Consider the following 14067-nt stretch of genomic DNA (forward strand, 5'->3'; position numbering starts at 1 on the left):
GCCACTTCGACTACGGTTATTGCTGTTGGCTATAGCAACACTGATTGAGAAAAAGACTCTTCTATTTTTCGGCCATAACCACAATGTTGTCCAAAAGTGTGGCTGCTGGCGATTTTGGCAGCTGTTTGATACTTTTTATAAATATTAAAAAAAAAAAAAAAAAAAAATTAGAATTAGTTTTTTACTACAATTTTGTTTGCCCCCCTCCATGAACCATCTGAGTGTGTTTTTCCCCGAAATAATTCTCTGGGGGTTTTCCTGCTAAATCTAAAACTTAACATTCCTTCCTTGTCTTTGCTCCATTGGGTTCTTGGCCAGTAAACAGTGATTTAAAGTTTGCTTAAATAATAAAAGTCCTCGGCTTCACAACTAAAATAAATTAAATGAAATGAAACTCATTTTTTTTCTGCATGTAATTCTGGAAAGGAGGAAACCATTTTCCTTGACCCGGAAACTCAAAATGTCAGTAGGACTTAAAGTACTTCAACAGGAAACTAACCAGAGAGGACCAAGGCAGAAAAGAGGGCCTCCGATTTTCATAGACTTAATGATGGACATGTAGTGTGCTTGGAAAGCGCTTATAATTGGACTGCCGAGAAGAAGGTTAATCAACTGTCAAAATTACGGAAATTCTTGAAAGCCAATCTGACAAATCATCTTTCTTCCCAGATTTATTGTACTACAATTATTGATTTACCATCAGGCAAGGCAACTAAATACGTACATGAATGCATACTTTGCAGTGCAATGTTGGCATCATTATGACATGGCACATGCACCTGTAGACCTTCATCATTTTTTTTTGACTTTTTCTCCACTCCACATTTTTTATTTATTTTATATTTGAGTTCAGACACCCTATCCAACAGCGCAAGCGCCAATAAAAGGAATGATAAAAACATTAAGCTACGACACGTAATAACATTAAATTACACAAAAACATGTAAAACCAAGGCTGGAATAAGAAATAGTCTGATACCCTTTAAGTTTAAATGTGCAATTATTATAATGATTTAATACAAAGAAATACTGTTATCAGATATCCCAGGGAACATGATTACCAAGGTGGTGGGGTAGCACGACAAAGGTCTATTGTATAAAACATTTGTTGTTTAGAAATTCAAAAGAAATTTCAGTTGTTATGCCTCTTTGTTCTACATTTATCTTGTGATGCTACACTGTAGAACAATGAAAAACAAACACAACATATATACACAAACAGGAAACACAAGATTCAATTGGGATTCAAGTTCATTGGTTTCCTTTTCAAACTAATCTTTCAACACATGGACCACATGCTCTATAATATGTATTAAAAAAAAGAAAAAAAATTAGAAGTACTCACAAATTCCCAAAATTTTGAGCGCAAGGAAAAGCTACCTCAAATTCCAACAATTTGAGCGCATGTGAAAGCTACCGTACATTGTACTCTAAATTCCACCATTTTAAGCACAGAAATCGACCTTGACTTCCAGCAATTTTAAGCGCATGGGAAATCTACCTCTAAGCAATCTGGACCAACTATATTATGAACGTAGAGGCCATCGTTTTTAGAAGACAGTTTTAATAAAACCAGTCTCACTCTAATTTGGCCATCACATTTCATTAAACATGATGGTAGTGTACATGTACCCTGTACTTAAGCAAGGCATAATTATGTGCAGTACACATAGCTTTAAGTATACACAAGGTACCAGTCAGCCTTCTATACACTGTATGCTTTCAAGAACAAAAGTGTGCAAAGCTAGTACATGTACAATCATGCGTGATATTTGGTCCTTAGAAAAAAAGTAGGAATATTTTTTTAGCACAAAGGCTGGCCTACTTGTTCATACACTGTATGATAAATGCTTTTCAGGCTATTACCTCCACAGTAATTATAGTTTTTCATTTTGTCCAATAGGCAACAAAATTAGCAGTCAGACTTTAGAGCACAGCACATAGTGTAGGAAAAATGTGGCTGCCTTTATGATCGATTGTTTTAAATGCTGAATAAATCAAATGCTGAATAAATCAACAGTTTTTGTGTTTTAGACATTTACTTTAATATTGGCAACAACAAACAAAAGCATCAAATGCAATTCAAGCATTAGGCCTATACAGGCTACAACATCAATTGAAACATAATTATAACATGGCTAAAGATACTCCGTTGCCAAATCGCACACTACTTACATACACTGACAGGCTGTGAAAATAACTAAAAATTTATAATTTAGAAAGCATAATTTATGTGCATATTACGTCTACCCTTAACACCTTTACGGAAACACTGTTCTAAAGGCCCATTCACACGAGCGCTGCAAACGAGGGTCCCTGGTTAAGGGCGCCAGCCGTCTGTCACCTTTACCGCGTGCGATTTTTTAGCGAGCATTCACACGACACACACACACACACATGTAAACATACGTCCCTCGTTTGGGTAGGCTTGACTGCATGGACTAAAGTCTACAAGCGATTACAGTTAAAAGGAATAAAATAAATCAATTTCATTGAAATCAATTTCATTTTAAGTCACAAAAAATGTAGAATATTTTACAAACATTTGCGATAACGTAACTCTCATCCCGGCGGCCGGCGGGAAGGGGGTTACGTTTTCGAAGCTAAAAAAAGAAAAACACGATTCAAATAGCTTTTTGGACGTTAAAAATGTTACATTGTTGAATGGAAATGCTTTATAGATACGAAGTTATTGATGACACATACCAAATAATGAATTAAAACATCGAAAAGCTTAACCAAATGACGTATTCTTCTTCCGAATGAACGATGTTTTTTGCTTCAAGGTTTGAGCTTGTCTTGAAATGCAGCGATCCAGCAACGTCGATGTTCGAGTCGAAGAAAAACACAAAATTCCACGATTCAAATAGAGTTTTTGACGTTAAAAACGCCACATTGTTGAATGAAAATGTTTTGTAGATATGGAATTATTGATGAGACATAACAAATGGTGAATTAAAACATCGAAAAGCTTTGCCAAAAGACGTATTCTGCTTCATCGATGTTATGAAATCGCACGGGACCCTCGTTTGCAGCGCTCGTGTGAATGGGCCTTTAAAGAAAGGACACGAAGCATGCACGAAGCATGGTCTGATTCACAAGTCAGCTTAGCACTGCACCACTACCACTATAGTGTGTGACCATGGATTCTGACTGTGTGTGTGTAGGTGATGGTGAAATTAATGAATAACTTCGCCATTAGTGACTCAGTCAGACCAGTACTGTGCAAGCTACGCATCCACATGTCATGATGTGTCCATGGGAGAAAATTAAGATCAGAGTTCGAGTATCAACTATGATTGAAGGTGTGGGTTTTTGGGGTGGGTTTTTGGGGTCATATAACCAATAAAATTTGTATTTTTAAATTAAGGTTGAAGGAGTAAACGATCTCAATAGACAGACTAAAGGCCCATTCACACGAGCGCTGCAAACGAGGGTCCCTGGTTAAGGGCGCCAGCCGTCTGTCACCTTTACCGCGTGCGATTTTTTAGCGAGCATTCACACGACACACACACACACTCATGTAAACATACGTCCCTCGTTTGGGTAGGCTTGACTGCATGGACTAAAGTCTACAAGCGATTACAGTTAAAAGGAATAAAATAATACAATTTCATTGAAATCAATTTCATTTTAAGTCACATAAAATGTGGAATATTTTACAAACATTTGCGATAACGTAACTCTCATCCCGGCGGCCGGCGGGAAGGGGGTTACGTTTTCGAAGCTAAAAAAAGAAAAACACGATTCAAATAGCTTTTTGGAAGTTAAAAATGCTACATTGTTGAATGGAAATGCTTTATAGATATGAAGTTATTGATGACACATACCAAATAATGAATTAAAACATCGAAAAGCTTAACCAAATGACGTATTCTGCTTCCGAATGAACGATGTTTTTGATTCAAGGTTTGAGCTTGTCTTGAAATGCAGCGATCCAGCAACGTCGAGTCATGTTCGAGTCGAAGAAAAACACAAAATTTCACGATTCAAATAGAGTTTTTGACGTTAAAAACGCTACATTGTTGAATGAAAATGTTTTGTAGATATGGAATTATTGATGAGACATAACAAATGGTCAGTGGCGTAACCAGAGGGGGGGGCAGGGGGGGCCGGCGCCCCCCCCCCCGCTCAGAACCCTTGCCCCCCCTCTTGCCCCCCCATATGAAATCAGAGAAAAGTATATTCTTATAGACCTAATATATAAATCGTTTAAGGCTGCATAAAATGCTGCCGTAAAAAGGAAAACTTTTATTCATATTATTATCAGTAGGCCCTATGTGGACTATAACATGAAAAATGCATGGAAACGCGCGCGCGATCGTATTGGCGGTAAATGTTTGTTGTGGTTTTGCGGTTTCAGAGATTGCAGGGTGTGACAAAGTTCTGTTAAATACGTGGTGGTCTGAACGCAGACCAATAGCTCCGTTAACACAACTTAGTCAGCTCATGGAGGTAGAAATTTCTACCTCCATGGTCAGATGCACTACAGAGAAATTTACTACAGCAAAATGGCCAGCGAAAAAGGTTGCTTAGACCATTTCTTCTCCTTTGAGGCAAGCGGCGCAATTGAGAGGTAGGCCTATTTTTAATATCCATTTCATAACTAAAATGTGATTATTAAACACCCACATTTTCAATCCTGTATTTGTTTTTATGGCTTACACTAGTTACAATAAGGCCGAGTAAAAAAAAGAAACATGTTTAGTGTCTGGGTTTCTCAAAAAAAGGAAGGAGGAGGGGCTTTTTATTTTCTATTTCAAGATGGCCGCCATGAATGTCAAATATCAATTGTTTTTTTCTGCTGCTGAAATACACAAAACATTAATGAAACAGTTTGGTCAAGGCATTCAGACAAGACATTCAGATTTTTTTTTTGCTGAGATCATTTAAAATAACCCTTTTTCAAAAAAAAAAAAAAAAAAAATGTACATAAAAAAAACCGAAGAAAAAAAGGAGCTGTCCTGTAAAAAGGAAGCAGGCGGGGACGCTAAACATTTCTATTTTTCTATTTTTACTTGGCCTAATATTATTATGTTTTGGGTATTTACACACCCACAGAGCCTATTTGAGAATGCCGTGTACAACTCTAAATTGGTACTTGGTGATCACAGTTGGTAATGTAATCCTTTTATACAGTCGAAAAGTTTTATCTTATACAAAATGACAAGTTCAAGTTTGTTGTTTTCCCAATCTTTTGTTACCTGCTGTCTATGTAGACTTTTTTAGAACTGCATTGGGGTGTATCAACTATATATCAGTTAACATATTTACTAATAATCTTGCATTTCTTTGGCCCCCCCAAATTTAATCTTTGCCCCCACTTGCCCCACCAAATGAAAATGTCTAGTTACGCCGCTGCAAATGGTGAATTAAAACATCGAAAAGCTTTGCCAAAAGACGTATTCTGCTCCCGATTGAACGATGTTTTTGCTTCAAGGTTTGGACTGGTCTAGCATCCGGCCACAAAACCCACCAGCCAAACGATCGTTGTCCAGCGTTGAGCAGATATACATCACGTGTATGTACATGTACATGTATATGCATGCTATAGTTCACCCATTTCTTCCTCCATAGTTCTACACGTGTCAACGCAGCGGTCCCTCGTTACGATCGCAGGCATTCGGTTCAGACGATGGCTCCCCATGATTATAACATCGATGCGATTTTTTGGAGGAGGTCTCGATCTGTGTTATGAACAACACGGGACCCAGGTAATTTCGTAACATACATAGCATTCACACGACGTGGATTTGCGATTTCATAACATCGATGTTATGAAATCGCACGGGACCCTCGTTTGCAGCGCTCGTGTGAATGGGCCTTAAGCTCTCTGTACAATGTAATCATACTGGACATCATCTGGAGTGTCTTTAGTTAAATGAATAGCTCAATTGTTATGTAACTTATTGAACTTAAGGCGGTAGTACATGTACACACACACACAAACAAACAGTGTACAAACGTTGCAGAGTAATGGATGCATGTCTTACGCATTAGATTACACTAATGGTATTCTTCATTATTTCCTAAACCGTTGTGAGTAACAATGCACACGTAGATTTGAAAAATGTTTGGTACAATGGACTTGTTCAATCACAAGCTCCCTGCTTAAATTTGAATATCGGTGACTAATAGAGACAATTGCTACATCATGTAGAGGCAAGATTCTTACACGAGGTTTTAAACAGCCATTTCACCCAACGGGGTCGTGCCATGTGATAGTGGCTAAGCTTGGTCCTTTATTGCAAGACCTTTGACCTTGCAGCACATGTAGGTTTTCAAAAGATTGAGTCACTTTTTTTAATTCCTTTTCATTTACCCCTTACCTTAAAATTATTCAAAATTTTTACAAATTTTGAAAAAAACATCTGAATGCTCAAACCTCAGCTTGCTTCTGGCTGTTTCTATCCATGATGTTGAATATAAGTAGCTCATCGTGCAAAGTTTAAATTGCGTGCTTACATTTCAAACTATCAAACTCAAGTACCAAACTTGTAGACAAATTTATGCAACCTAACAACTTAAATTGGGCAACGAAATTTGCGCGCTCTGCGCAATCATCTAATAGTGCCCTCTTTTGACTCAAATTCCTTTGGCCATGCTTTTTATTTATCACAATTGCTGTGAGTGAGTGCCATGGATTATTTAGAGGCTGGCACTGTTTGATATGATCTGGTGAATGCAGAATCAAAAGTTCATATTACGTGATACAGTTCAGGGCTGTATGCTTCGTTTTTGAAAGGGCAAGGGCACCAAGGCAATTTCTGTCTGGAAAAGGGCACCCTATGAGGAAATTAAAAATTTCTACTGGAGCATTTCAAGGGCACAAGGCAATGGGCAACAGAGGCAATTGCCTACGTTGCCTCCCTGAAGTATCAGGCCTGACAGTTACAGGCCTGAAATTTCATCTTTGATAAATTTTAATTTGCAAGGGGCACTTCCTATTTGAAAATCGAAAAGACAAAATGAGAAACTTTTAAAGGGGCACCAAGGCCTTGACCAGGCAACAGAGGCCATGGCCTCTGTAACATTCAGTTGTTTCTACATATTGAGTACCCTACAAATTTACAAAACTCCTGCAGTTGATTAAATCAAATGGTTGGTCAATTCGCTGGTAAATTTAGCAAAGTTTAATTCGACATGCATCAACAAAAAAGTTAAGTCTTCTGGACAACCTGCCCCCGATAACACGAAGCGCTGCGACGCGTCGCAAGTGCAGGTTGCGACCGGTTACACGCCGTAAGTTGCGAACTCGTCGCTGGGCGACGTGTCTTACTAGGTCTGCGACGCATCGCAAACCCTACGATGTGTCGCTACTTGCGATGAGTTTCGTGAAATCGGGGGCTGATTTCGCAAGAACATTATTCGTGGTTAAAATGGTGGCATCACACAGTCACAAGATGGATCCAGGAAGGAACAACATGGGTATTTCAAAAGGAAAACAATCTAGTCAATTCAACAATCAAGGTTGAATACATACACAGCCTTCACCTGAAATCACTACAACTCAGGTCAATTCACCTGATATCATTCCCATTGTAAGTTCCTGTTGCCCGCAATTGTTATTGTTTCGTTTGAAGGATGTTGAAACTTTTGAAATAGAGCAGTAACAAAAATTCAAGGGCATTTCATTTTGTATTTTACATAAAGAGGAAGGGAAATGACAAATTCAATTTTGTGATGTGCTTAATTTCCACCAGTCCTTAATGTGAGTGGAGAACAAAATTACAAACAGGTCTCTAACCTCACCTTTCAGTGCAAAATTTGTGAATATATTCAAAACATCTGATGACCTAACTTTGAGAAAAATGTGTCACTGGATTTTATGATGTATTGGTTCATTCCTGACTTTTGATAATATTTTATAAAAATGGCCTTGAATTTGACCTTTTGACTGATGAATAATTCCTCTTCAGAAAGTAAAGATCCATTTAGTTGTTGAAACCCAATTTCGCTCTGAAAAAGTCAAGTATTTTTTTAATCAAACTCTATTCTGTTTCCATACTTCATAAAAATTTCCAAACAACATGTTACATGGTACATAACTAAAACATTGATTATAGAAGTAACTCCCAAGGGGGAAGATGGCACCCAAGTTGGAGAGGGGGCGCAAAATGGCACTTAAAGGGAAGTTGGCAATTGCACCGAAAGGGGGAGGGGCATTTAAATGGCACCGGGGCTTCGCCTTGGGTGCCATTTGTCCCAACAGTTTATAAACCACCATGAACCCCTGTGTGCTACAATTGTGAACACTAATTGGAAGCTATCTGTTGCCATCTTCCAACATTATAACCAACAAAATTGGCAGAGTTTAAAAAAAAAACCAGGAAAACAGCGACTAAGGCTGGCTGGGGATCGTTGAAAGAAATATTGATTCTTTCATATTTCATAATTACAACCACATACCCAGGGCAATTTCTAATAACATTGTTCAAGGCGGTTGAAACAACCATCGATAGGAATGATCAAAATTAGTGTAGAGTCTCTGTCTTTGCTCTATGATCAAAAAGTACCCATTGGGGTACATTACTCATACTTGGTACTTGGTTAGTTCAAATCCCTTTACAGCCCCATTTGAATGTACGTATGCATCTCTACAAGGTTTTAGCCAGAATTTGGTAAAAGGGTGTCCAAATTTGCTGGAAATTTTAAAACTGGGTGTCCAAATTGTTCACTTACAATAAGTTTACATGTAAATGACAGATGAAACAGGGTGTCCAAATTAAAAACAGGGTGTCCAAAAGACACCCAGACACCCCTCTGGCTAACACTATGCATCTCTAGCACATTGCGTGATTGGTTCTTGACCAATAACAATTCAGATTCCGAGTTAAAATCTTTTGAGAGAGCAAGGGATCAAGGCCGTTTTCATTTTGAAAGGAGCACTTCCTTCCCATTGTTAAATCTTATTGTCTATGGGAAACTCTTGAAATTTGAATGGGCACCAGGGACAAGACAAGGGCAACGGGTAAAACATAGACCTTTTCGCAAATACTGGGGCGCGCGCGTAAAGCTTGGAATTAGATGCATTGTGGTCTAGCTGGTAGCAAAATTTGATTCATATCTATCCCACAATGCACCTCATTCAACAGTCTGCGCTTGCGCATTGGTATTTGCGATAAGGTCTATGTTCTGGAAAAGTTTCCGTATGGCGCCACCACTGTTTCATTCGATATGAAATAATATACTTTCTAATTTACCTCAATGAGATATCCCTTTTTGTAAAAATGAGTGAAAAAGTGGTGGCGCCATACGGAAAGTTATCCCATGTTCTTTCTAGGTACATATGTTTAACATCTAGCTAGCTCATTTTTCAATTGCTGAACAACATAATATCAAACGTACAGTTTCTGCTCTGCTGTAGTGTTTTATATTATACTGCTCAATGTCCTGTTGGTTGAAACATCTCTACCCCTAGAACTATGAGGTTTCATTCCGCTTTCGTCTCCACTAGACGGTAGCGCAATGATACCTCATAGAGTAGTAGCGGTAGTTGTCGTAGAACAATGCTATGTGTGGGAGAGTATAATTCCCTTCTCCCTCCTACAGACATGTTGGTTTTCAATCATATTCATACATTATTAAAATATTAACATTAAATGTTAATGATTTTATTTATCAGAGAGGATAACTTTCCATATGGCACCACCACTTGTTCACTCTTTTTTTACAAAAAGGGATATCTCATTGAGGTAAATAAGATACTATATTATTTCATATCGAATGAAAAAGTAGTGGTGCCATACGGAAACTTTTCCATTAGAGATTTCAGAATTTTAGAAACGAAAACATACAATTACAATCAATTATTTTATCAAGATCTTCAAATTTCAATTCAACTACAAAAGGGGGACCACATCAATCAACACAAAACCTAATATAAAAGACTTCAAGCAACAATTATCTCAAAACCAGGGTAAAGTGTACCCAGATAATAATATCAGAAGATAAAAATATTCACCTTGAAGACCGACCATGTTAGAAGATACCGTAGCAGCGTCCATGTGATCGCCAAAATCACAACCAAATACAGATCGCTCCAATTCGCCTTGCAGTAGGTACGAACTTCGCCCGCAAAACCATCCGGATGGATGGGTTCTGTGCGGTAATACTCGGGCATCTCAGTTACGAACATCTTGACTAACCCATAGTAGTCCGGGTAGAAGAAAAAGTCCTCCAAAAACGGCATCTTTGTGTGGAATTTCGGTTAAAATGTTCAGTGAAATGTATCGTCAGTTCTCACTGCTCTAACTCCGGTCTCACACAATTAACGTGTGTTTAGCACATGGGGCAACACACATGCATGATTCACTGTACAAAAGTGAGGCGTGACCTAGTCTCACATTGTTCTATATCGAATACATGTAGTTGAAAAATTATCAGTCGATTCAGTAGCAGTATCGATACTGGGCATGGGCATTGTCGTTTGATGGGGGCGGGGCATTTTTTTTCTGTGCAGCAAAATTGCCACTGCTTTTGGAGAAATTGTGTTCTTCTAAAATCGAATAAAAAACGGAATCCTTGGTTTTGTTTTAAAATTAGGAACCTTATTGAGGATGGTTATTTAAAATTGCAGAAAAAAATGCGGGGGGGGGGCATTGTTAGGAAACATTAATATGCAATTTATTGTCTGAAATCCTGCTGCAATTTTTTTTTTTATTAAAGAAACATTAAAGCAACAAACAAATTCGATATCAGTGCTGATAGTCCAGAGGAAAATACTGCCATGTGAATGTAACAAGCACTTGCTCGCGATTGAGACAATCATCAAGGCGCATTTAATTAAAGATGCTATGTCAGATTTTTGGCCCTAAACATTAAAAAATAGATTTGTTTGAGTGAATGGTATTTCAAAGAGTATTACCCGCTCTAATCGAAAAAAGTTTAACTTTTACTTTTAATGGTCAGGAACCATGACAAAAATTTAAAACGTTTCTTATAAAACACATAAGAATTGCTCCCGTGATATATTGTCGGGATCCCGACAAAAACTAGTTTTAAGCACTTTATTTCACTCTACTAATAATTGGCGGACTTTTTCGAGCAATTGCTCAAATGAAAGCTTGTAACTTTCTCGACCCCCAAAATTTTTGGGTAAAATCGGCCAAAAATCTGACATAGCATCTTTAACCTTCAACTACAAAGAGATGTGACTTTAGTAGGGATACAAAACCTAAAAACTTGAGCTTTATATAAAAATGCATGCACTATCTGGCAAAAGATCATTCAATTAATTATGAGATATTTGAATCTTTCTGAAATACTCTTTTTATTATGGATGGATAGATTGTGTTTTGGTTAAGTATTATCTGTTCGGTTGAAATGTAACATTTCCCATTTTAATTCTCAAGATTCATTTTTACTATGTGGAAATCACGTAAATTAACAAACATAACAAAACAAAATGCTAAGAGTAGCTCCGCTACCAGCATGGTTGTATTTTATCGGACCAAACACACAACAATAATGCACACACCCACATCCCACAACTACCGGTAACTTTACCATCAACAACAAAGGTTTTCTGAACAACAGTAACTAGTAGACACATGGAAACCATAGAGGGCGTGTACAATGGAGATTTTTGTCAAAAAATAGCAGCAGTATCGATTTTACCGACCCGATTCACCTATACTCGGTTATCAGTATTCGGAAAGATCCCGACCTCTCTGTTTTTTGTGTTTACATCACAACCTCGCGACCGCCGACATCGAACGCATGTACAAAAGCTTCGGGTTTTACTGTTCATTTAATAGTACAGAGTACTGGGTAAAAGTGCAGGACAGGAGTGGTCTGATAGAGGGCAACTTCCAAGCTTTGTCGTATTTTTATGTGCGTCACGTGTTGGACTACTGTCACTAAGTCATGACTCATACAACGCGGAATGTGTTTTCGCAATCGCTATGGAAATGGTTATATTTTGTGTTGAAAGGGGTAAGGGAGAACAATGTGGTGTTGGCACACTGCTCCTACTACCTAGCCCACTGTTGAGCTGTAAATGGCTTCGCTTTTAACATCGGTCTCATCACTGTCGCCATAACATGTCGCCAGTGATGAGACCGTAGTTAAAAGCGGAGCCATTTACAGCTCAACAAGGTGGGCTTCACTGCTCCGTGCTTGGACCCTTTAACCGACAACTGGTTTTACTTTTACGAGCTCTTTATATCCTTTTATGTTAATCGTGTTGTCAACCGGCCACACCCACCCTGCCCACACCCACCCGAGTAACCCCCCCCCCCCCCTGCATATTGTGCTTTGTGAACATCCGAGGCTGTTTTATTTTGTGGTCTGGCCGACACACGTTCACGAGTTGTTTTTCCACGCAAGGTTTACTCCAAAGATCTCTCTATACAATGACCTTCATATAGCCAAGGAATCACACACATTGACCTTTCAATTCAATTCAATTGAAAATTATATTTATTTCCATACTTCATGAAAAAAAAAGAGTACAAACAATGTTTTTTATAAGGAATAACCAATAAGTTAAGCTATATAATGAGGGTGAGAAAAACATAAATAGAGTATGGAGGCATCGTCTGGAAGCCGAGGCTTACAGAATTTTGTTTCATATAAAGTGATTTTGATAAAGTGAAATATGGGTCCTTTTGAAGCATTTCTAGATGTAGGCCTAATGATGAGTACCAACATAAAAATGCAAGCATGTGATTGCAATAATTCTAGGTTGAGAGAGCATCCTGCAGGTTTGCGTTTCCCTCAGCTTCCCTGTTCTAGACCTTACAGCAGCTTTCACTCAAGTGTTTATTTCAGAATGATTATCTTGTGGCAGCTAAATTTTATAACCATAATGGACTGGGACTGCCATTTCAAACCACTTCACTTTTTTTTAAAAGCCATTGGACACTTTCGGTAACCAGTATTGTCCAAAAGCCCACACTTCGTGTATCACAACTTATATACAAAATAACAAACCTGTGAAAATTTAGGCTCAATCGGTCATCTTGAGTTGGGAGAAAATAACGGGAAAACCCACCCTTGTTTCTGCACGTTTCACCGTGTCATGACATGTGATTAAGATAAATCCGCAATTCTCGATATCGAGAATTGATATTTGTTTTAATGTTTTCTCAAAAAGTAAAGCATTTCATGGAACAATATTTCAAGAGAAGTCTTTCACCATTACCTTCTGTAAACCCTGCAAGTTATTTGTAAATCTGTGATTTTTTTCTTTTTCTGTTCCGAAAGTGTATACCTATATCATCTTTCAACAAGCAGATGGGGGCACTTTTGAAGACTCAAAGACAAGCAAAGACAACATGGATGTAGATTACACAGTTATTTATTATAGCCAGACTTAAAGATTCAATTGTGAGGAATGTTTATTAGTATTACTGAACAGCATTTCTTTGGACCTGAATATGTGCGAATTGGTTTGTTTGTAGACTGAAGGTACAAGAAAATCACAGATAGCCCAGGGTTTTTTTACAGCACAATTAATGTGAACCAAAAAAATTGTTCTGTAGAATACAGGTATGTAGAATGCTGATAAGTGCAATAATGAAACACGTTCTTGATCTAGTGGAAAACTTTTACTGGCGTTTCTGGCTGCCTTGTCTCTAGCGTGTGTTACAGATGTGAGCTGATATGGAAAGGTTTGCGGTAACGCCATGTTTTGCCAATCTCTAATGAGTTGGGGTGGTTCTGAAAAGAACTGTTGGAGTTGAAACCAACAGTTCTTTTCAGAACCACCCCATACCCTCTCTAATGAGTTGGGGTGGTTCTGAAAAGAACTGTTGGAGTTGAAACCAACGGTTCTTTTCAGAACCACCCCATACTCATTAGAGATATAGTCATTATGGTGTTACCGCAAACCTTTCCCTATCGATTTCCACCATGTAAAGTTTTAAATCCTATTGAGATGTGAGCTGCTCTACAAGGTTCTGAATTCGGTCTTCGAAATTACCATCCTTGTCTCTTTGCAGATCATTCTCAGTATCTCTGAAGCCATCCCCATCCTTGTCTACATCCAGATCATTCTCACTATCACTGAAGCCATCGACCTCAACAGGCAAACGTATCTGGCGGCCAGTGTTGAGGAGAAAT

General features: G+C 38.2%; 1 protein-coding gene across 2 annotated transcripts in view; it reads right to left on the minus strand.

The window, feature by feature from the left end:
* Positions 1-10305, minus strand: part of LOC139937058 (ceramide synthase 1-like) — a 42653-nt gene extending 32348 nt beyond the window's left edge. For both annotated transcript variants that reach the window (XM_071932038.1, XM_071932037.1), the window contains exon 1: positions 9965-10305. In XM_071932038.1, coding sequence (XP_071788139.1) covers positions 9965-10192 — 228 coding nt within the window. In that variant the 5' untranslated portion in view covers positions 10193-10305. The remainder of the gene's footprint in view (positions 1-9964) is intronic.
* Between the last annotated feature and the right edge of the window lie 3762 nt (positions 10306-14067).

Source organism: Asterias amurensis, chromosome 5 (assembly GCF_032118995.1).
Source record: "Asterias amurensis chromosome 5, ASM3211899v1".
Classification (NCBI taxonomy): domain Eukaryota; kingdom Metazoa; phylum Echinodermata; class Asteroidea; order Forcipulatida; family Asteriidae; genus Asterias; species Asterias amurensis.